At 42.6% G+C, this 23,641-nt stretch overlaps 1 protein-coding gene across 3 annotated transcripts in view; it reads left to right on the forward strand.

Moving 5' to 3' along the window:
- Positions 1–23,641, forward strand: part of ABCA4 (ATP binding cassette subfamily A member 4) — a 1,046,570-nt gene that overhangs the window by 780,564 nt on the left and 242,365 nt on the right. For all 3 annotated transcript variants that reach the window (XM_069231419.1, XM_069231421.1, XM_069231420.1), the window contains 3 exons: positions 11,833–11,957; positions 17,034–17,132; positions 20,131–20,320. In XM_069231419.1, coding sequence (XP_069087520.1) covers positions 11,833–11,957; positions 17,034–17,132; positions 20,131–20,320 — 414 coding nt within the window. The remainder of the gene's footprint in view (positions 1–11,832; positions 11,958–17,033; positions 17,133–20,130; positions 20,321–23,641) is intronic.

Raw genomic sequence — 23,641 nt, forward strand, 5'->3', positions numbered from 1 at the left:
TAGTGCTAACACTACACTGCAAGTGGCCAAGCCCTGCAGCCAATACCTATGGGTTGGGTGAGCCCCAGCGCCTCCCAGACTACATTCATCCTGGGTGTGGTGGGAGCGCCATTGCTCCCACCCCACAGGAGCAGTTTTTTTGCTCCCGCCACATGGGAGCCCTAAGTTTCCCTGCCTGTGAGAGAGTGGGCAATACAAAATCCATTGTGCTCCCACTGGACAAGAGCTGTTTTCTGCTCCCACAGGGTGGAAGAACATAACAGAATGTGGGAAATGAAACCATGGTATATTAGAGGTGGGTTCCCCAGGACATCTCAATTGAGCCGGCCTCAGCAGATGGGATCCCTGGGGCGGTAGAATGGGCCTGGAAGGTAGGGATGATACCCCTCCCCTATAAGTACTTATTGGCCCCCTTTATGAGGTCCACGTTGCCTCGAGTAGGCCTGTGGGGAGGGGGTGCACATCTGCCTCCCCTTTAATTAAAGTATTGACCTCAAGGGATGGAGTCCCAGAGAACATGGGCATTTTTGGTGAGGGGAGGGCTGTGTGCGCCCTCTCCCCTTTAATTAATACATCAGCCCTGTGGGTTGACTTCCCTTGGGCTTTGTGCAGGCTCAGGGAGGAGGATGAATGCACCACTTTCCTTTAAATAAACTATCCACCCCAGAGAATCAGGCCCCAGGGCTCTTGAGTAGGCTCAGTTAGGGGGGGCAGCATACCCCCTTCCCTGTAAATTGACTATCAGCCCCGGCTATGGAGTCCCCGGGTCCTCAAGCAGGTTCAGAGAGGGGGGCCACATGTCCCTCTCCCCTACAAAAATGATTGTACCTCTCCCTCTGGGCCTGGCCCACTCCAGGGAGGCTATTTTTAAAAAATGTTGGACACTTTTTAAAAACATTTTTAATTAAATTACCACAGATTCACGGGCCCACACCAAATTCATTTAAAATTGTAAACAAATATATGGGTTTGACCCTGAAGTGTACCGGGGATCGCCTACCAGCCTAGGGGGCTAGAGTACCCCTACCTTGCCAGCTTGTATTTTTTTTTAACCTTTTTTACAGGAAAAGGAACTGAGTCCCAAGCTCTAAAATGACAGTGCCACATTGTTGTTGATGTGATGGCAGCCAATCAGGTCACTTCTTGAGATCTGACACCTAGTGGGTCATCAGCGGTGTGAAATATGCCAAGCTTTTGAGCCTTAACTTCATGAAAACTGCTGGGCTTATTTTCACCAAATCACAAAAAAAAAACACTTTCTGGAACAGGATCTGGCGTTTGCCAAATTTGGTTCAAATCCCTTCCTTCAGCTGTTTGGGCTGTAGCTGTGCCTGGAGTTTGGTTGATGGAAGCCAGCTATCAGTCTCTCTCTGCTGCACTTTGCTCACCGACAGAAATAATTTTTCTGCACTTTATGCAATATAACAAAATATTTGCATAAATAGGGTTGACATCTCTTGTTTGAGTGGCAACAACTTCAGGCAAGAGAGCCTGGCCCAGGGCAGATGATGATGATGCTGTCACATCTTCCTGACATCTTCTCTTTGAAGAAATAAACTGAGTAGTGTGCCATACATTAAGATGTTTAATTATCTGATGTTCCAAAAGAGTACTTCTTCAAAGTACCATTAGAAAGATCTTGGGTAGACCTGGAAAATTCTTGATGGCACAGGTTGCAGGCTACTACTTTTGCAGAAACGTTTTCTCTTTTCTTCTGGAGCGATGGATTGTGAAGAGGGCCTCAGCTCCTCCTGGTGTTGCTGGGCCTCATCAGCACCTGCTCTTCACAGATGTCATCTTTACTGCCTATTTAGGTGAATCTCTCTAAAAACTGGACAAACCACTAAAAAAGGTATCAAGAGAGTGGAAGGATGTGCAGAGACACAAGTCCAAACTTCCTAAGGGCAGTAACAGTGGAGGTTTGCCTCCAAAATACATCACTACAATTGTAGCAGCCAGTGATATGTAACTTCATTGTAAATCACTAAATGCTGTTGTACCATTTCAAGAACCCCAGTGCCTAAAACACAGACATTTTACTGAAAACTACAAGATATATTGGTTATTTGTGCATGTCAGGAATCCCCTAGCTCATATTTAAAATAAAATGACTCCTTCAGAGAAAACACCATGAAATAGAATCACACTCCATCAAGGCTTCAGGCAAAACAAGATACCTACAGAAACTAAGCACACCCTCCATCAGGCGTTTCACAGATCTGGCATCAGAAAATGACACCATTATCGTTATTCTGACAACTTCTGCAGCACCTCAATAACTGAGGCCTGAGAAAGAACATGTAGTGTGTCAGTTTTTTCAATTTACAGCTTACCCAAAAATAAGTGCACAGCAGGTTACGTGCACTTTGTGCAACCAGGTACTCCATAGATGAAAAACTGGATAATATTCCATGGGAACCAGTGGGATGTGGAAGCACGTCAAAGCTCTGCATCTCAAATGCATAGCTTTTGCTGAGATGCAAAAAACTCAAGTGGATGGATAAGAACAGATGACTCCAGCAAAAGTGCTGCAGCCACACCAAGAGAACACTGATGAGATGATGCAGCGTTTTACGATATACTGCTTATTATTATTCGTATTAGTATTATAAGTATTATTATTTTTATTATGATGTGTATTTTTATTATTACATTTATTAGCACAATTTATACCCACAAAGATGTTGTGACACTAAAAGCTGTGACCTCATGGGCAAGTAATTGAAAAATATTTTCAAATCCACAAAAGAATATTCTAACACAGAACACGAAGACTTATTGAGAAAACATAAGAAAAAATGTTACAAATAACATTTAGAAAAGTTAAAAACGTTTCTAAAAAGCAGTAGTACAAAATGTAAAACAAATATAAAACATTGTAAAATAGAAAACATTTGTAAAATCACACACAAAAAAGAATTTGCAAGGCAAATCTGCATCCAATCTTATTTAAATACAACCAGAGATTATGTGCAGATGGGGTCATGTTGGGACTTGTTAGGTGATTTCACAGAGTTAGGCACAACATCTGGTCAGAGATTAGGATTTTGCCTAATCCTCTAGTGCTTATGTCTGTTTTGCCATCTGCAGGCGAACGCTCCTCCTGAAGAAGGAACTGCTCATCCTAAAATTAGAATTTAATAGAAATACAGACAGTCAGAGAAAAAACAAAGATTAAGGTTATGTTATAGTTAGGTATGGTAATAAAACATTATTTACTGAAACAAAACCTCAAAAATTGAATAAAAAAGACTAAGGCCCTAATTATGACCATGGCGGTCTTCTGGCCGCCAGGGCCATGTGGCTGTTTCACTCCCAACAGGCTGGCGGTGAAGACCGCCACATTATGAGTGTGGCGGGTTGGTCTCTGGCAACCTGCCACATCTCCGCTCAGACCACCAGGGCAGTCGGACCCGCTGGGCCTGAGATGAGCATCTCCAACCCGCCGGTCTACAGAAGACCACTGGCCGTATTAGGAGCACTGCCACGAAAACCCTGGCAGAAAGGCTACTGGTGACAGGGAATTTCTTCCCTGTCACTGATAGACGACTCCCCCACTGCACCCCAGCAAGCACAATACCCTCCTACCCACCTCCAGGTACAACGCCTCCCTTCCCCCACCCTCCTCTCCAGGTACAGCGCCATTTCCCCACAGACACCCACATGCACCCCGCATACACTCATTCACCAACGCTGACATACACGCATTCGTTCACATCCATAGATGCTTTGCCTTCGACACTCATACTCGCATTCACCACAACACCTATACACAAATTCACCACAACACACATACAGGCAAACACACAGATATCCACTCCAACATTCATACAGGCATGCACACATGCATACACACTTACATTCATACAGGCATACACACGCATCCACACTTACATTCAAATACACACACACACATGCATCCACACTTACATTCATACACTTATGCACACGCACACACAACATCCCCCACCCTCCCACCCCTCCCCCTTATCGGACGATCGACTTACCTGGTCCGGGGAGGAGGTAGTCTGGCAGGAAACGGGCGCTTCCACCTCTGGCAGCACCCACCATCTGGACACCGCCAGGCCGTATTACAGGTTGTAATACGGCTGACGGAGTCCTTTTGGTGGGGCAGGGCGGGCCAGTGGTACCCTGCGCCTCCACCTGCCAGCATGACTTCTGCTGGATTTCTGCCCAAAATGTGGTGGAAATCCAGCAATACTCGTGATATGGTGGGTGGAAGACCGTCAGCACTGGCAGTCTTCTGGCCCCCATGGCTTTGTCAGTCTTGCAAAAAGACCGCAAAAGTCATAATGAGGGCCTAAGTTATTACAAATAAAACTCAACATGTCAAGCATCCTAAAGTCCAACTAGTGCTTAATGCAGACAAACAGCCAGCAAAGCAAAGGATCAAAAGACAATTGTCATTTAACTAACCATGGCTCTCACTAAAAAAAGGTCAGTTGGAGTAAGAGCTAAAAGCATGTTAAATCCACCTAGTATGCATAAAGTTTTCTCTCAGTACAAATCAATGTAACATGACCACGTGACAGAAACTAGTTATTCTCAACAAAAACGTATCTACTGTGCAGACGTGATTTCCCCTCAAGGAAGCTCTGGATATCATTCACATCCACGATACTAGCGCTATTAGTTCCCAAAAATTCCACTTCCCTTGCTAGGTTTGAAAATGAGGTTATGCTACTGGAAAATTTGAAATGTACGAGATGGAACATTGTAGTGCATTGAAGGCACAAAATGTTTGTGATTACCATAATGTAATAGTAAACTACAAGCAAATAGGTAGCAACATTCACATTTGGGGCCAGATGTAGTAACCGTTTTGCATGGCGCAAACTGCGAAAATCGCAGTTTGTGCCATGCAAAACAGCCATCGCGATGCACATTCCCATTTTGCTTGTCGTTACGGACTCGCAAAATGGGAATGCGACTCGCAAATAGGAAGGGGTGTTCCCTTCCTATTTGCGACTCGCAACCCGATGCAGAATTGCTTTGTGACCGCGAAAGCGGTCGCAAAGCAATTCGCAGTTACCACCCACTTGAAGTGGGTGGTAACTCATTCGCAAAAGGGAAGGGGTCCCCCTGGGACCCCTTCCCCTTTGTGAATGTCGCAAAAAAAAAAATTTCAGAGCAGGCAGTGGTCCAATGGACCACTGCCTACTCTGAAAAAACTAAACCAAATGGTTTAGTTTTATTTTTATATTGCAACTCGTTTTCCTTTAAGGAAAACGGGCTGCAATACAAAAAAAAAAAAACTGCTTTATTGAAAAAGCAGTCACAGACATGGAGGTCTGCTATCTCCAGCAGGCCACCATTCCTGTGAGTGCAGGGCATCTCAAGGGCCGACTCGCAATTTCCGATTCGCAAAATCTTTTTTTGCTACATCTGGCCCTTGATTACTTGTTTATAGATCTGTGATTACACTTATGGATGTTAGCATTACTGTTCATAAGTGTATATGAACATAATAGGAAGAGATTTTAAGTTTGTTTTCACGAAGGTTAAAGTGAGGTTATAATTTAATATTAAGATAAAAGGTAAACACTAATGTCTAAAAAACAAATCTCCAATGATGTTCTCCAGAATAGTTTAGTAAGGAAACTATAATTTGTGGCCTGTCATGCAATCTTAATGGCCTGATATATTGTAACACTCATGGCATGTTAAATGACATAATTGATGACACCACTAATGACTGAACAGACTTACATCAAGTAAGGCATGAAATTGAACTTTACTCATCGAGTTTCATTTTCTGTTTGGTGTAAATCCTTTGATTCGTTTTTGAGATAAAAGTTGCTAAGTGGGTTTAAAGGGTTAACACTTTTGTACATCTCTGCCGTTTTAACTCATAAGACATGACTCGTGAATCCTGTCACTCACATTTTGATTTTTTTACAAAATGTGGATGGCTTGATTAGGGCTGAAGTTTTTTTGTTATATCATCTTGAAATTTGTTAGTTGGCTTCCACTCACAAGTTTTGGGCTGTGAAAAGAAAATTCGACAGCTATGGGAGACCAACCCCAAAAGTGACCACCATGAGAGCAGTGATCAGTGGTACCCAGACATTTGGACAATAAAAGGCTTTCTTGAGAAAAAAGTGCCAAAAATGCTGTGCGACTTGAAGCCGACCTGCAAGCTGTCCAGCAGCCATTTTCAATGCTGGATTTGACCATCATTTTGTGCTTAACTTTTGATTCCTTCTGACTGGTAAGTTTCAGGCAGTATAAAAAAGAGCACCAGCAAAGCCAAACACTATAATGAGCACCTGGCTTTGCTTGGAAGTCAGGAGATATGACCCCTACCCCAGTGCCCAAGCCAGATGGGTATAATTCAAGGCCATGTCCCGTGGAGGGTGGGGCTCAACCCTGCCAACCCAAAGCTGTGCACCACAGCAGTTGGACGTCCTTGGCAGGTTGAGTGCAGGCCACGTGCCGAGGCCTGCACACTACCCATGAAATTAAGTGCATTAAAGAAACACAATGAAGTTCATTGAAAAGAAAGTGAGTTATGGTTGTAGTTCAATGTAAAAATCACTGAACTTTACTAGTTTAGTTTGTGGACACACACAACATATGGCATAACTCGCAGCATCCACTATGCACAAAAAACCTTGTTGACATTGGCACAGATGCACACAATCCGATAATAGGAGAATAATATGGTATGAGTTATGGCATGTATTGTGTGTTTTCATAAATATAATTGAAAAATTTCAGTGGGTTTTCTTGTTTTAGCCAGAATTATAACTCAGTTTTGGACACACACAACATATGGCATAACTCACAGCATCCACTATGCACAAAACACCTTGTTGACATTGGCACAGATGCACACAATTCGATAATAGGAGAATATTATGGTATGAGTTATGGCATGTATTGTGTGTATTCATAAATATAATTGAAATATTTCAGTGGGTTTACTCGTTTAGCCAGAATTATAACTCAGTTTCTAACTTCTTTTTTTATGAGTAATGCAAGTATATATATTATATAGGCATCAAAGGCTCCACTCCTGCCCTATATGGCTTTATGTTTTACTGAGCCTTGAATCTGGATGGGCTAGTGCGAGTGAGGGCACTTTGAGCTTTCCTAGCGAAAAATACTTTGATCCTGCTTACATTGTAATACATCAAAAATTGGAGAAAATCAAGAAAGCCATCTTGGTTAAACTAGTAATTAGCAGTGAGATTTTCAGGACTTATCACCCAGCTAAAGTTTGAATGAATACCCCATTGTAATGAAATTGATGGAAACGTCACACACTATTATTCACTTAATGTGATGTGATATCAACTAATGAAATGGACATGTGCCGCTAAATGTTCCAACCTGTGCTACTCTAAATTTATAAAGTTTTGGAGTTTAGATTCTGCATAGTGAAGATCTTTCTTACTGGCTTGTTGTTCAGAAGACTGTGTATCAGGATAAAGAGTGGCAGACTACATCTTGTCCTTCTGGCTTCAAAGGCACACCTGCTGCTTCCTAAGGTAGGACCCCGACAGTAGTGCTCTGCTAAGTTCCCAAAATACATCCTTGGAAACATTTATCACATGCCTTAGAAGTGGGCTGCAAAGAGAAGCCCAATAGAGGAAACTTTGGAGCTTGTTGAAGCTAAATTCTCCTGGAAGGACCCAACACATCAATGAATGCACATCCAGTGTTGCACAGCAGAACTTGCTGAGAACAATAAAAGTCAGAGGTGATGGATTGATTGCTTAAATTAATCTCAACCACTAGATCATGGCCATCTGGTAGTAATTTCTCAAGAATTCTTAGTACTGATAATTGGCTGTCTCTGAATTTAGATGCAGAAGTGCTACTGAATGAAATGTGCTACATTTTGAGCACAATCTAATGTTCCAGGATGAAGCAGCACTACAGAGTGAAGAAAGGGTTACCCCATTGCCCCGTTCACTGTGCTCCATGTGGATCATTTGCTGTCCTGCAGAACTGCTTCAGCACTAGCTCCCACTCTATGGATTTGGTTTCATGTAACCCTGATTTCACCTTTTAGACAAACAGAATTCAAATGTAAAGATGTGCTCCTTATGAGTGGCATTTGCTTGTTTATGGGTAATAAATTACCTTTTGAGAGGGGGGTCTTTAGATGTCCACACCAACACAATTTCCTTGAAACCTCTCCCTATTGCTCCATAGTACCTGGCTAGACCTAGGGTATAACTCACATTTCTAGCTAGTGGGATAATTCAGCTTTGCCCCTGACCCATGGCAAGTCTGGAGGTGGCATGGGTCAGTGCCCTACCAGTGACACCACCTCTCTAGCCGCAGAGCTGACAAGGTTAAGAGGTGACTGTAGATACTATCATTCCACCTGCCTTCCCTGGAGAAGGGATCCAGTTACCCAGTAGCATAGCTCTGTTTGTCAGGATGGATTCCTGTCTGAATCCCTGGTCTGGAAGAGGTCCGAATCGAAGGTAGGCTGCCCTGAAAACCCAGCCTGCACTCAGTTACACACCATCCAGAAATTATGAAGCTCTTTTGCTGTCCTCCTGCCATTTCATGAAGAAGACTGATCGGAAGAACAGTCTTAATTTCATCCATAGTGAAAGTAGGCCATGCAACCTGGGCACTTTTTCTTCTCAACAGTTCAGGTGCCCTGCTCCTCATGGGGCCTTATTCTGTCAGCAATGACAAGCAGGAAGTCTTGCTACAATATGTTAGAAATTAGGTTTCTGGTTGGCAGGGGTATGCACCCTGTCCAAGCAGGAACCACAATCCTAGTCGGAGTAAGTCACCAACACACACTAAATTAACTTGTGCTCACCCCCTGGTAGCTTGGCACAGAGCAGTCAGGCTTAACTTAGGAGGCAATTGTGATACGTATTTGAGCAACACTTTAAACAGTAAAACAGTAAAAACACCACACAAAAAGATACCACAACTGGTTAGAAACATAGAGCTTAATCATATAAACAAACAAGACCAAAAATACATTAAGTAGAACTCAAGATATACATTTTTAAAAAGTAAACTGAAATTTAGTGCTTAAAAGCATACAGCACCAACCAGGCCTATCTGGTTGCATTAGACTGCGTCAAATCCAAAAGCTCAGAATGACCATGATAGAGCGCGGGTCAGATACAGGGACCACCTGTGGCCTGTTGAAGTAGTACCTTGTTTCGTGGTTGCATCAACGTCAAGGACAAGATATGAGGAGGAAAGGAGGCGGTGTGTCAGGATTGATCCTGAAGATGTAGGCAATGTGTCGGCTCTGCAAAGTTGGAGATGCATCTGCAATGAAGGTGATGTGCCACATTATCAGTGATGAGATGTCCTCGATCCTCACAGCAACGGCGATGCATCCTTTGGAGATGTGCCAGTTCCAAGCGCTGTATCATCGTCGATGCGTGGATTTTGGCAGCTGCAGCACTTTATACCCACTTCCAAGAGACCAGGACTGCATTGGCAACTCTTGGCAGGGCAAGACTCTCAGATGGTAGAGTTCAGGTGCTATAGGCAGGTGGGACTTTAGAAGAACAGAAGACAAGCCTGCCAGCAAGCCCTTGGAGTCATTTTTGGTTCTGGATTGGAGAGATGCAGGTCCAGCCCTTCTCTCTACCAGGCAAGGAGGGCAGCAGATAGCAGGTCAGTACAGCAAAGCAAGAGTCCAGCACAGGGATAGTCCTTTCAGCAGCATAGAAGTCCTTCTTCCTGGCAGAGCATCCACAGGTCCAGAAGTGTACTCAGTTGATGGTGTCTGCGGTCCAGTACTTATACCCAGTTGTACCTTTGAAGTGGAGGAGACTTCAAAGAGAGGTCTTTGAAATGCACAAAGTCCCTGCCTTTCCTGTCCTGGCTCCAGACTCACTACAGGGGGGTATGCAGCCCTTTGTGTGGGGACAGGTGACAGCCCATTTAGGTGTACAGGTGTCAGCTCCGCCCTCCCATCCTGCCCAATATGGCCCATCAGGCAGTGGACGGCCCATCAGTCATACACAAGCTCCTTTGTGTGCGGCTGTCGGTCTGGAGGGAATGCACAAAGCCCAGCTGACACCCACCCCAGAGGTGTATTCAGAGACAGGGAGAAGGCACCAGATGGGTAAAGTAAGAAAATGTCAACTTTCTAAAAACGGCATGTTCAGAATCACAATTTAAAAATCCGACTTCACCATAAGTTGTGATTTTAAATTGTGATTCCAGAGACACCAAACTTGGGGGTCCCATCTCTTTCCAATTGGAAATTACACTTATAAAATGAAATAAGGTAATCCCAATGTCATCCTATGAGTGAGATAGGCCTTTCAGTACTGAAAAAGGAATTTAAGAGTTTTTCAGTACTAAGACTTGTAAAACTTAAAAAGTACACATCCTACTTTTTAAATGCACTGCACCCAAACCTTGGACTTCCTAGGGATACCTTAGGGGTCACTTTTATGTACCAAAAAGGATGATTTGGGCCTCACAAGAGGGTTACTTTCCATACTGGCATGGCATTTTAAAACTGCACACACAGGCTCTGCAATGGCAGGCCTAAGACATGTTTGAAGGGCTACTGAAGTGGGTGGCACAGTCAGTACTGTAGGCCAACCAATAGCATTTCATTTACAGGCCATGGGCACTGGTTGTGCATGTTACTAGGGACATATAAGTAAATTAAATATGCCAAATGTGGATAAGCCAATGTTGCAATGTTTTAAGTAGAGAGCACAATCAATTTAGCAATAGTTAGCAATGTTAAAGCATCCTAAAGCCAGCACAAATGAGGTCAGCAAAGCAGGAAGTCTGAGGCAAAGAGTCAGGGGAAACCACACGAAGGATGCCAGGTCTAACACAATCCAATTTTAAACCAAACACATAAATACCAGAGACAAAACAAATCAGCTGGTAAAAGCTACTATAGCAACCTAACAATCGTACATCAACCCTCTGCAACCCTGAAACTTCTAGTTCCAATAGACAGTTTTCAAGTTTTTCAAATAAATGTAATCTGCTGCTCTAGAAATAGCTATAAAAGGTCGTGGAATAATACTCTTCCAGTATCTGGAGCCATTCCACTTGAAACATTTTCACTCTGTATCAAAGACTGAAGCGTTCTTCCATGGCCAGACCCAATTTCAAGATTTTAAATAACTATACTAATTTGTGGGTTTTCACTCCCAGAAGCACTGCTTCTCCTGAAGGTCCCACATTGGTCTCCATATACTTGCTCAGTACATAAAATGTTTTCAATCTTTTTATTGTGTTCCTAATAATAATATATATTTTTTATAAATAACTATGGTCGGACCTTATGAGCTTTCACTGAATTACAGTTATGTTAATGATTTACACTTTCTCCGCTCCTCCCTCAAAACCGTTCTCTACTTTAGTAAAATCTTTGAACTCACTCTGGGCTACTATGAGCCAGCTAAAGAGTACTTCAAGGAGGTTTTCTAACATATCTGTAAAGTTCTGGCAGTCTTCTTTTCTGGAGTTTAACTAAGGTGTGTTAAATCTCCAACCGCACTTCCACTCCTGTCAGCCGGTTCCTCACATTCCTTTATAAATAGACAATACGCATTCAATAAATTTGAACTTAAACTAATATTTTTAACTGAATTGTCATGAACTGCGCTCCTTATTTTTTCTTTTGTTCTTGGAGCATGGTGGTAGTCAGCTTCTCAGCAATTCATATTTTAAACTATGGTGCGGGTACATCTAGATTGCTTCAGGATTTTGCATGGACATTTAGAATTTGACCTTGTGAAGTTCACATGTCTTACCCAAGATGCATGTTCCTCCCTACTGTGTGGTCTGTGTTTCATGTGTTGATGTCCTTGTTTATGTTTGTTGCACTCTCTACAGATCGTTCTCCCAGCAAGTTTTGTGCTGCTAGCGATGATATTTACACTCATCGTACCTCCGTTTGGAGAATATCCTAGTCTAACATTACACCCTTGGATTTACGGACAGCAGTTTACATTCTTCAGGTCAGAGGCTTTAGTCCTACATTACTGTTTTCTCTCTTGTCTTTCATCCTTTTCTCAGTTAAAATGTGTCTACATGTGTGTATTTATTTTGAATCACTTTACCCTATGTTGGTTGTAACACCAGTTACTTGCTTTTGTGTAGTGTATGTCACTAGAAGTGCCAAGTAGTAGTCAGATCAAGCAATTGACAATCAACACATATGGTTTTGAGATAAGCATGTAACCTGGATGTGAAGTAGAGTATGAAATGAGATGGAGGTGCTTCATGTTGCACTTGAGTTCATAGCTGCTAGTGTTCCCTGCTTCTATAAAATGCACCATCTTGCTACAAAACTAATAATTGGCATCTTAGCCCTTGCATACTAATGTGAGGTCCTGATCTAGTTTCCTGCAACAATTGAAATAGAAACTTTCTTTATCAATCAAAACCAAAGGTGCCTGATCTCTCTTGCCAGATCTTTCCTGCAGTGATAACCTTTTCTGTGTTTTTATTTGCTTTATTGGCTGTGAAACAACCCCTTGTAAGATCTCTTACCCACTGCAAGCACTTGCCTCCACATAGAAGCATACTTTATGTCCCAGATCTCGCCTTCAAAGGGTGGACCACGTCAGAGACAGTTACAAGGCACCCATGCATACAAGAGCAGAGCAACCCTTGAAAAAGATCTGAGTATCAACCTTTAACCTCTTTCACTCCACCACTTCTCCACCACTTCTCCCTCATCTTGGCCTCACATTCAACTCTCAGCATCCTGACTTTGCCCCATTCCGAAACCATTCTTCTTACCTGACTTCTTTCCCATCTCCAACTCTCCCCCATTCCCCACATCCCAGCTATCTTACATTTTTCACCAGCTCTGAACTTTTTTACCCAATCTCACCCATACCTGTCCATCTCACATCTAGCCTTCAACCCCTACTCCCCACTGCATCCTTACTGAACCCCCAAATGTAACCTCTCAAGTTCTGAGTGTCAGAGGCAGTCTTCCTGCTCTTCTACACTCCACTTTAGGATAAGAAGCAGCCATGCCAATGTCAAACAAGATCCCATCCTCGTCTAGCCCACAATATCCCTCCATTCCTCTAATTTCTTATGTGCTGCATTTACCCTGTACCCCTCTCTGCCTGGCTCCACGGTTCCCCCCATTTTCTCACCTGCATCTCTTCACTATCACTCACCTTCCCCTCTTCACATTCCTAGTCTTTTCCTCACCTTCCACCTTCTCTCCATGTAACATACATCCCACCTATTCTCTTCTTCACCATTCAATAGCCCCTTGCCCCTCATACACACCATTGCAAATGATTCTATGAATCAAAAGTAGCCATGCTATTTATGAATAGTATCTCACCCTCTCTCACCATGTCACTTATCTCTTACCGCTTCCTATTGCTTCCCTCCTCCACACAACACTTCAGTGGACCTGGAGTCCCCTCTACTCCCCAGGCTCACAGATATCCTGAGATGATTTTTGGATTAGAGGCAGCTGCCCCGTGAAGTATTACATTCCCCATTCACTTTCCACCACTCCACACCTCCACATGCAACCTTCAGTGATGTGGCACAGCTCTGCTAGACATTGAATGGATCTGTTCCCATCAGCCACTCCCTTCACCTTCACCACCACCATCTACTCATGTACAACATCCTCCAACTGGGACTCCTACTCCAGGCACTTCTTTCTTAACGTCTGCCTTTTCTAAACCTATGAGACTTTCCTGGGCTTTCCAACCAACTTTACCTGCCTCCTCGAACCCACTCATACTTTCCCATGCCACCCCTTCTATCCTCACATGCCTCCTTACCCCTAAAGAATTTGCATTTGATGCGCTTGAAAACATGTATATCTGAGGGAGATATTAGATTAAAAAAGGAAATTTAAGTAGTTAGTGAGCCATCACTGTAGACTGGGAATATACCTATTCAAAGTACATTGTTTGTTTCAATCTATAATGTACACATCTTGAAATCGCAGCTCTTCAAATATGCTACTGAGACGTAAAACACTTTTACTGTTCATTCATGACCTCAATCTTTCTGCAAAAGGGTTAGACTCTAAGGAAACATGGCTGCACACACCTCCGAAATCCTACAGCATGTGTATTATAATGACAAGGGAGAAAGACCTGATGAATCGGTAAACATCTTGGACTTGTGCTACTTAGATGCCTTTAGGCAGTTGTTCAGTGGGCATAGGTATTGAAAATATATCATCTCAATATTTAAAGGGTAAAGAAGTCAGACTGGAGTGCATACAATGATTTGAATATCTTGTGTGTCTGCTAATCTAAAAAGTGAAGATGATACTAGCAAGGCGATTAACTCAAAGCTTTCTATGTTTATTTGTAGAAGATAAATATGTAGTGCAAACTGAGCCCATACAAGGAACAGATAACAATGACCAGAAAACTTGGTTCTTGTTAATGAGCAAAACAGTAATGTTAATTCCACATGTGGCAGTGTCTAGTCTGCTAGGTGAAAGTTGAAAAGTGGATGTTTAAGGCCTTTCGAAAATGAAAGCAAGGTGGGTACAGTTTTTAATTTCTCTGTGAGTTTGCTCCAGATTCGGGAGCTTGACATGAGAATGTGCGTTGCATTCTCTGGATTTTTTGTTTTGGTATTTCCTGCAGGGGCTTTCATCTGCCTCTAGTATTTCTCTCACCTGAGTTGTGTAGCTTGCATTCTGGGTATCTGGGGAGGCCTAGATGTAACAATTTGTGTGTGATTCGGGCCCTTTTACAGTTATTTCTCCGATTAGAGGGAAATCCATGTAGATCTCTCAGAAATTGGTTTATGTAATCTGATTTTTTCCACCTTTATCAAGGCAAGCTGCCACCACATGAATGAGGGGTTACTAGAGTGGATTTTGGGAGACCTGAGAGTAGATTGATGCCCCTATCGAGGAGAGAGTGGACAGAGACTGCGCTGCTGAACTGAAGTCAGACTCGGGGATTTAGGGGCATATTTATGAGCCCCTGGTGCCACCTTGAGCCACATTTGCGGCATTTATTTCGATTCAAATGTGGCGCTAAGGTAGCATTTCCCACGCTCCATATTTACAATGTGGTGCTAAGCTTGCCTTGCGCCACTTTGTAAACCCCTTGCACCACATTATGCCTGTGCCAGGCATAATGGTTGCAAGGGGGAGCATTTCCCAATTAGGGGGGCTGAAAAATGGCTCAATTTTTTCGGCACTTTTAACGCCTACTCAGAGCAGGCGTTAAAAGGGGGCTTCCATTATTTAGAATTGGCCCCTGTGTACTCTGCAGGAGTAGCGCCAACAGTTTGGCACTACTGCAGAGTACATCAATAGTGTCACATAGAATGACCCTATTGCCCCCTACCCTGCACCATGGTGCGTCATATTTTAAATATGGCATACACATGGTGGCTGTAGAGGGGTACTAAGGGGCGCAGGGAAAGTGGCGCCGCACTCAGTGCAGTCCCACTTTCCATAAATCTGCACATTATTGTTTTAGTTTATTCAGTAGAAATAGTTGCAAAGTTGTAGTTGTTGCATGTTTCTCAATGTTAGGTGCCACAGTGAGAATGTGGTCAATAGTGAAACCAAAGAACTTGGCAGATGAGACCCATTTGGAAATGAATCCAAGGTAAGAGAGTTGAAGTAGCCATTTTGTACAAGCAAGGAGTGTTTTTGTGAAGTGGAATATGTCAGGTTTTGCTGGCAAAATGAACTCCTCCAGTTTGCCAGGTTTATTAGGAAAGACTTTGAGGCTGTGATGTCAGATGGGATCAATACTTTAAGACAGATTTGTGTACTGTCTGCATATTGGTGTAGACAGATCTCTTTTTTCTGGACATCTTATCATGTGGTTCCACACAGAGATTGAACAATACTGGTGAAATGATGAAGCCCTGAGCTTCATTTTAACAGCAGACTAAGAGAGATGAAGAAATCAAGTTTAACAAATTGTGATGGGTCTTAGAAGAAAGATGGAAACCATTGCAGCACTTGGGGCCAGATGTAGCAAGGTCCGAATTTGCGATTCGGAAATTGCGAGTCGTGCTTCTCGCAATTTCCGAATCGCAAGTTTGGATGCAGAACGGTGTCTCAGACACCATCTGCGACTCGCTATGGGGTCGCAAAGACCCACCTCATAAATATTAATGAGGTGGGTCGCATTTTGCGACCCCATAGCGAGTCCTTGCATTCACAGGGATGGTGGCCTGCTGAAGTCAGCAGACCTCCATGTCTGTGACTGCTTTTTCAATAAAGTAGTTTTTTTAATTTATTTTGCAGCCCGTTTTCCTTAAAGGAAAACGAGTTGCAAAATAAAAAAAATAACGAAACCATTTGGTTTCGTTTTTTCAGTGTAGGCAGTGGTCCATTGGACCACTGCCTGCTCTGAAAAACCCTTTTTGCCCACATTCACAAAGGGGAAGGGGTCCCATTGGGACCCCTTCCCTTTTGCAAATGAGTTACCACCAGTGTGACTCTGGTGGTAACTGCGAATTGCTTTGCGACCGCATTCGCGGTCACAAAGCAATTCTGCATTGCGATGCGAGTCGCAAATAGGAAGGGAACACGCCTTCCTATTTGCGAGTCGCATTCACAATTTGCGAGTCGGTACCGACTCGCAAATTGTGAATGTGCATCGCAGAAGGCTGTTTGCATGGCGCAAACTGCGATTTTTGCAGTTTGCACCATGCAAACGGCTTCCTACATCTGGCCCTTGGTCTTTAATTTCCATTCTGGTGGATAAGTGGAGACTAGTGTGTGATGGCCAATGATGTATAAAGGTGCTAACAGAATCAGGGCCTGATTTATTTTTTGGTGGACGGGATATCTATCACCGATGTGGCGGAGTGATTCATCTGCCAAAATCTAAATCAGGCCTTTAGTAGTGTCAGCAGACATACATTACTATTGTCAGTTGTTTGGAGAACAATTTCCATTATTTGGATGGTCTCTGAATCCATGCTGCATTGAGGTTGTAATCCTAATTGATTGGAATTTAACAGGCCATTGTCGTTATCAATAACACTTTGCAAATACTAGCAACATCATGAAAATTTGTTTCACATTTCTCTTAAAATGAATTCCAATTTTTTAGCAATGAAAGGCCAGGCAGTGAACAGATGGCTGGCCTTGCTGATGCCTTCTTGAACAAGCCAGGATTTGGAACACGCTGTATGAAAGATGAACCACTTTTGTAAGTATCAGAATGCTCTGTTGTGTACTGTTTGTAATGCATGAAAACCTGTAATACCTGTTTAAAAACCTGCCTGTAATGCCAATGTTGCAATCTAGTTGTAACATCAATCCTAAGATTAATAGGAAAATTACATTGCAACTATACTCAGACAAATTATAATGGTTGAGTTGTCTTACAATGCCAGCTGCCAGAGCCAGTTTAAAATGTGACATGGAGGTAGCTGACTCGAATTACATCTTAAGTCTAAGCAAAGAGAAAACAGGCTGTTCAGCTCTAAACTATCTTCCCTATTTAGTTTTAAACTGATAACAAGAAATCTTTCACCAACTGAAAAATAAATATGGATAAATGCCACTAAGATGAGAAAAATAAATATGGATAAATACAGATGGATATGTTCAGTGATACTAACATCATAAAATTCATGTTGCAAACGATTATAAGCTGCATACTGCCATTTTTATTTTCAGAGATGAGGTTCACACTTCTTTCAAACGTCTGTACCCATAGTACTTAATAAATGAAATACAACACGAGCACAAGGATATTAGGGTTTGAAAGAGAAATGCCCCGCAAAGCATTATGGGACGAGTTTCCCAAGTACAGTAAATATTGTAGTATCGGGTCTCCTACTATGCCGAGAGAGCCGCTTTGAGGATTTCTATGCTTTGTTCTGTGTTAAATGCTCCAGTTGTATATTTTTTAACTGCTAAACTTGTTAAGTGGTACTCATGTAAAGCACTCCTCTGATCAAAGTTGCACTTTATGAAACTTCACATAGTCATAAAAACGCTCCTCCGATTGAGTTTGCTCTATGAAACTTCACATCCTCATGTAAAGTGCTCCTCCGATCGAATTTGCACGATATGAACCTTTAAAAAAATAAAAAAATAAAAATTATAAAGAACCCCCGTCCAGCTTGCAGCCTTTGTGTGCAGAAACTATAAAAAAACAGCAGCATGCCCAAAACAAGGAAGAGGAAGAAACAGCATACGGCCACACAGCACGAAGTGGGGAGGCAAAAGAAAAAGTAGTGCACCACACTAAGGTATATGGCCAATCGTGCAATAATCCATGTAGCAGGGTCAGTCTCAAAGGCTTCAACAAAGTAGCCTCAAGGCGGGAAAAAGTAAAGCATTCACCTACAAAATCAAGGGAATTTTGAAAGGCAAGCCATGGAACGAATGAAAGTGGTGGGTGTGAGATAGGTGTGTTGCAAGCCCACAGATGTAGATTACAACATGTCAAGAGACATTGCTTCCGCTCAGCCTAGGCTCGACCCAAAAAGTGAAAGGTCACCTAATACTGGACTTGAGAAGGGAAATGTAGATGGAGGAACAATGGGTTTATGCAAACAGGGAGGACCCATTTTAAAAATTAAAAATATTTACAATTTAGGAGTGGTATAAAGAAACATTTTCCATTTCAGCTCAAATAGAAAAGTTTGCTTTGTTCCACAGCCAAAACACTCAGCTTCGCCACAAAAAATACAAAAGGCAAGATGAAAAGAGGCATTCCATGAACTGATTTCTACCCATCATTAATAACATTCATCTTGAAAACTGTAATGAAAGAGCAGTGCCGAATCACCAAATCGGCAAAGTAGGCACCTGCCTACAGGCCCCACTGCTTTTAGGAACCCACAACAACGGATCAAAATAATATTGATTTGATCTTGAAAGAAAATTACAATCAAGCTTTCTTAAATTGTTTCCAAAAGATAGAAAAAAATGAATCAACTCAAATAAATGAAAATTTTACATTAAAGACTCTATAGAGAAAATACTGTATTAATGTAATGTACCCATTAGCAACTTAAAGTACATCAGATTCACATAACAGTTTGTTTGTCTCTTAAAAGCTCATCTTCTATCACTTGTCACTTTATAAAAAATAAATCCGTGAAAACTATGTATGTATAACGTTTAGTTTTGAGTAATAACGTTGGTTTGAGAAAATTGTTGGTTGGTAAAATAAAAAACGTATTAGGAGCTAATTTGCGAGGAAGGCCCCGAAATTTCGACTGCCTTGGGGCCTCCACAGGGTTTAATCTCACACTGTGAAGGAGTTTAGGTGAAAAGTTCCCCCCGAACTGGTAGCCTGTGAATTTGTTTTTCTATTTAACTGTCATGGAACGCTAATTACTCAAAACTCTCCTCAGTGACTAATGGCTAATGAATATTTTAATAAAGAAAAAAAGAAGTGAGCAGGCTTGTTATTATGAGGTGTATCCTACAATGTGTACATTATAAATAATTACCGTAGGTAACTAAAAGGCATTTGTCTTTCTACCTGTGCTTGAGGAGAGTTAAGTTTCAAAAGAACAAGCAAATTGTTAGTTCCGTTGGGAAACTTTTCTATGGTTAGCAATAGGGTCACGGCCCTGTCAGGTGTTTAATAGTATACATGCTTGCTGTTCTTAACTACCCTCCTGAGAACGATTAGGTACCCATTTCAAAATGGAAGGGATTTTATTGGAACGATTGTGATTAAAAAATGTATTTGCATATCGGGGTTTAGAGGAAAGTGCCGAGATACACATTTATATAGTAATATAAACGGAAATCATAATGTCTGATTTCCATTTATATTATTAATTAATAATACGTTAGATGTGTGTCTCTTATTTATTGTCAGTGATTACCTTCATATTTCGGCACGAGGCGTGCTTCGTGGGCCAATGTGAAACAAGCTTCTAAGCGACGCCAACACCTGTTATTCAGCAAGTTTGAGACATAAAAGATGCAATGAAAGATATAACTTTTTTACTCCAAAACAGTCGAAAACTTATATAACGAGGCACTACGCAGAACAGCGTATGTAACCATTTTAGAAGTTTTCAAAAATATGCACCGCTCACCAGTTGACCCTTTATTTCAGTCAAATACGCCCATCTTCGGAAGGGTGCGGAAGGAAACAGCAGAACTGCCAGTATAAGGACCACTTTGTCCACACGTTTAACGTGCTCATTTGTTTATACTTTTCATTATTTTAGGAAATACCCTTGTAAAAATACTACCAACGAATGGACGCTTCCGCAAGTCTCTGCAAGTGTCACCAATCTACTTTTGGCTCACCAGTGGACTTCTGACGACCCCTCGCCGTCCTGCCAGTGCAGCACCAAGAACAAGCTGATCATGCTCCCAGAGTGCCCTGAAGGTGCTGGGGGGCGCCCCCCACCTCAGGTTCTGTACTTTTCAAATTACACATTGATATTTTATTTACTGTTTCCAGATTATTAAGTCACTCATTTTCCATAATACAGTACTTATCAATATGTTAGAACCGGAATACACCTGTTAGCGAAAATGAACAAGTCTTGGAAATTTTCACAGATGTTGCGAAGAAAGGGAACCTCACCTAACTGAGTTAATGCACTAGGGTTGAGAGCCAATGGTCTGAGGCACAAGATGACATACAGTACACTGGGTATGAATACTAATACAGAGATTTTATAGGGTCTCTGCGGGAGTGCTTTTTTCAGTTCCTCTGAAAACCGTTTAGTGGTGCATCACACCACAGTGCAATATATGGGATCAAATATCCACTGCTGTGCATTATAACGCTATTGCAAGTCACTGAAGAGTTTTGTGACTGTATAAAAGAATAAGGCAGAAGGCTCAGTTCCTCTATAAGGTCATGGAACTCTGAGGTGATTTACAATATTTAATATATGATAAAGATTATTGTATTCCTTATAATACATGGTCACACCATCACCCTTTCCACAAACCACTTAGATCCTTGATGTCTTGCTCTTTCACATAAAAGATATAGGCCCTCATTACAACCTCGGCGGTCTTTTCAAAAGACAGCCGAGGCTGCGGGAGCCAGAATACCGCCAGTGCTGGCGGCATTTCTGGCTCCCCATTACGACTTTTCCGCTGGCCCAGCGGACAGTAACAGTGTTACCGTCTGCTGGCCCAGCAGAAGTCACATCAACATTGTTGCCGGCTCGTAATAGAGCCGACGGCAATGCTGATGTGCAGCGGGTGCAATAGCACCCGTTGTGCATTTCACTGCCCCAAATGCGGGCAGTGAAATGTGCAACGGGGCTATGCCTGGGGGCCCCTGCACTGCCCATACCAAGTGCATGGGCAGTGCAGGGGCCCCTACGGGCACCCCAAGTCCCCCTTACCGCCAGCCTTTCCATGGCGGTGTTTACCACCGTGGCTAGGCTGGCGGTCGTGGACTCATGGGGATTATGACCGCCAGGCGGAAGCCTGGCGGGTATAGTGGAGGGGCCGGCAGTATGGCCGTGGCTATACGGCTATACGGTCATAATAGTTGGCAGAACACTTCCAGCCTGTTGGCGGTGTTACCGCCAGCTTATCGCCAGCCGCCAGGGTCATAATGAGGCCCATAGTTTGGTGACAGACCTAAAGAATAAAATCAGAATCTTCAGTGCAAAATTAAACACACCACCAAACAGTTAGGAATATGCAGCAAAATATAGTAGAATCAGTTTAATGCAAGTCAAATTAAAAATGCTGTAGCTCAGAATGTTTAGAGACATACAGAGAGATTCTAGTTGTCTTTTAATATGCCATTTTTCTGATCGCTGTTCATTTTATAAAAAATAGATCAGAAAAACCAAAGCCAATGTTCCTTCTCCTTTGGCTTGTTTAAATTATGGCTGTGGCCTGTCTTTCATCTTGACTGCTGGCAGGAAGAATTATGATATCACAACTCAACTGTAATAACTTTTTTACAGTTGAGCAGAGACGTAATTTCGTTATTACAAGTGACAAGAGACGTCATAACTCAACTGTAAGAAGGAAATAATTAAAGGCAGGCTTTTATATAAGGATAGCAGGTTCCTGTGTATTATAGTTTCCTAGCCCTAGCCAGCAACTTGTATACCGATCCTATTTTATCTAAGTAGCTGATAAGCAGATATCTTTCATTGCACTACAATTCCTTTCCTATCTGCCCCATCTTGCTTCCGTAGAAGTGTATTGCAGCTTTAGGGAGGCATTGCAAATACATAACAAATAGCACACGTTGCTGGCCATTAACTAATTTCAAGACTTCATGCACTCCATGTGATTGCATTTATGAACCACAATTGGTAGACAATGTGCAGTTTTCCTATTTTTGAGTTCCCGTCCTTCGCTGCCTTTTTCACAGACATTTCTCCCTAGCTGATAACTCTAAATTGTGTTACTACCCACAAAGCATTACCTTGTTGGCGTTTCATACACATGTAGGAATGCATTTATCACAATACCTAATTGGCACGCAGTTGAATCAGGCGTAAGAGATATAACAATTATTACAAAGTTCACAAGCAGTCAGTATCACGGTTCCTGGGTTCCATCAGCCTCTAGTGAGATAGCTATATCTTGGGGCTTTCCGTCTACCTACCCATTCAGAGGGATCCTGTAGGAAGCTGGCTCCTTATATGGTATTCCAAAATGAGGTATACAGTGCAAAGAGTCCACAGATTCCCTTACCAGAGCTAGCAATCCCAAGGTGCTCTTTTGGGGGTTTGTGTGGTATAGCAGCCTTAGGCTTATAAGAGGGGAGTATTAGACATTTACCATAGGCACATAGTCAGTAAATGAGACACACAACTCAATAAGGAGATCATCACTGTTAGAATTGGGGTTTCTGGTTGGCTAGGGTATGCACCTAAGCCAGGCAGAACCCACCCACTCTAGTCAGAGTTACACTTCCAAGATAACCTCTTCTCACCCCCTTAGTAGCTTGGCACGAGCAGTCAGGCCTATCCCAGAGGCAATGTGTAAAGCGTTTGCACAACACGCACAACACACGTGACGCACTATCCCCACCACAAAGGAAACACAACACCAAGTTATATGAAAATATACTGTATTGTACACAACGCAATTATTAGACCAAATATCACATATCAGTAGTATCCGGCTACCTTAGCAGTTGTCAGAACGTTACACATTAGTTACTCTGCAGACTAGCAGTAGTCACATATAACACACAGGTTACTCAGTATTCTGCAATATAAGCAGTAGTCAGGAAACACGTTATTACACTAAAGCACTTGTCATAAGAATATTATAAACACCCATATTAGGCACATTATAAAACATATGGCAAGTCATAAAAACATATTAGCATGTTATGCCCATAAGAGGAACACTTGCATACACATATGAGAACCTCATCAAACAGGTAGGCAACATATAAATCAATAAAGTCTTTAGAAAGAACGTATGTTGCATATATATTGTCATTTGGGAGTATCTGGTTTGACAGAGGCACCTCTAGTGCCTGAAGAATGAAAAATGGGGCCCGGAGCTCCTTTGCACAAAACAGGAGCCTCTTGTGAGCTCTGGGGTGGGGGGGGCGGCAAGCACCCCCTCTGTACTGCTGACGGGCTCCTCTGGCCCTCAAGAGGGGGGGCCAAGGTCGGCGAACATGCTTGGTAAAGGAACGGCGCGCAATGCACCCCCTCCTTTTTCAGGACGGCCCCCTCTTGGGGCCCACGATCACTGGGGGCCCCCCCAGGCCTCCACTGGCCCTCA

The sequence above is a fragment of the Pleurodeles waltl genome, chromosome 4_2 (assembly GCF_031143425.1).
Source record: "Pleurodeles waltl isolate 20211129_DDA chromosome 4_2, aPleWal1.hap1.20221129, whole genome shotgun sequence".
NCBI classification, from domain to species: domain Eukaryota; kingdom Metazoa; phylum Chordata; class Amphibia; order Caudata; family Salamandridae; genus Pleurodeles; species Pleurodeles waltl.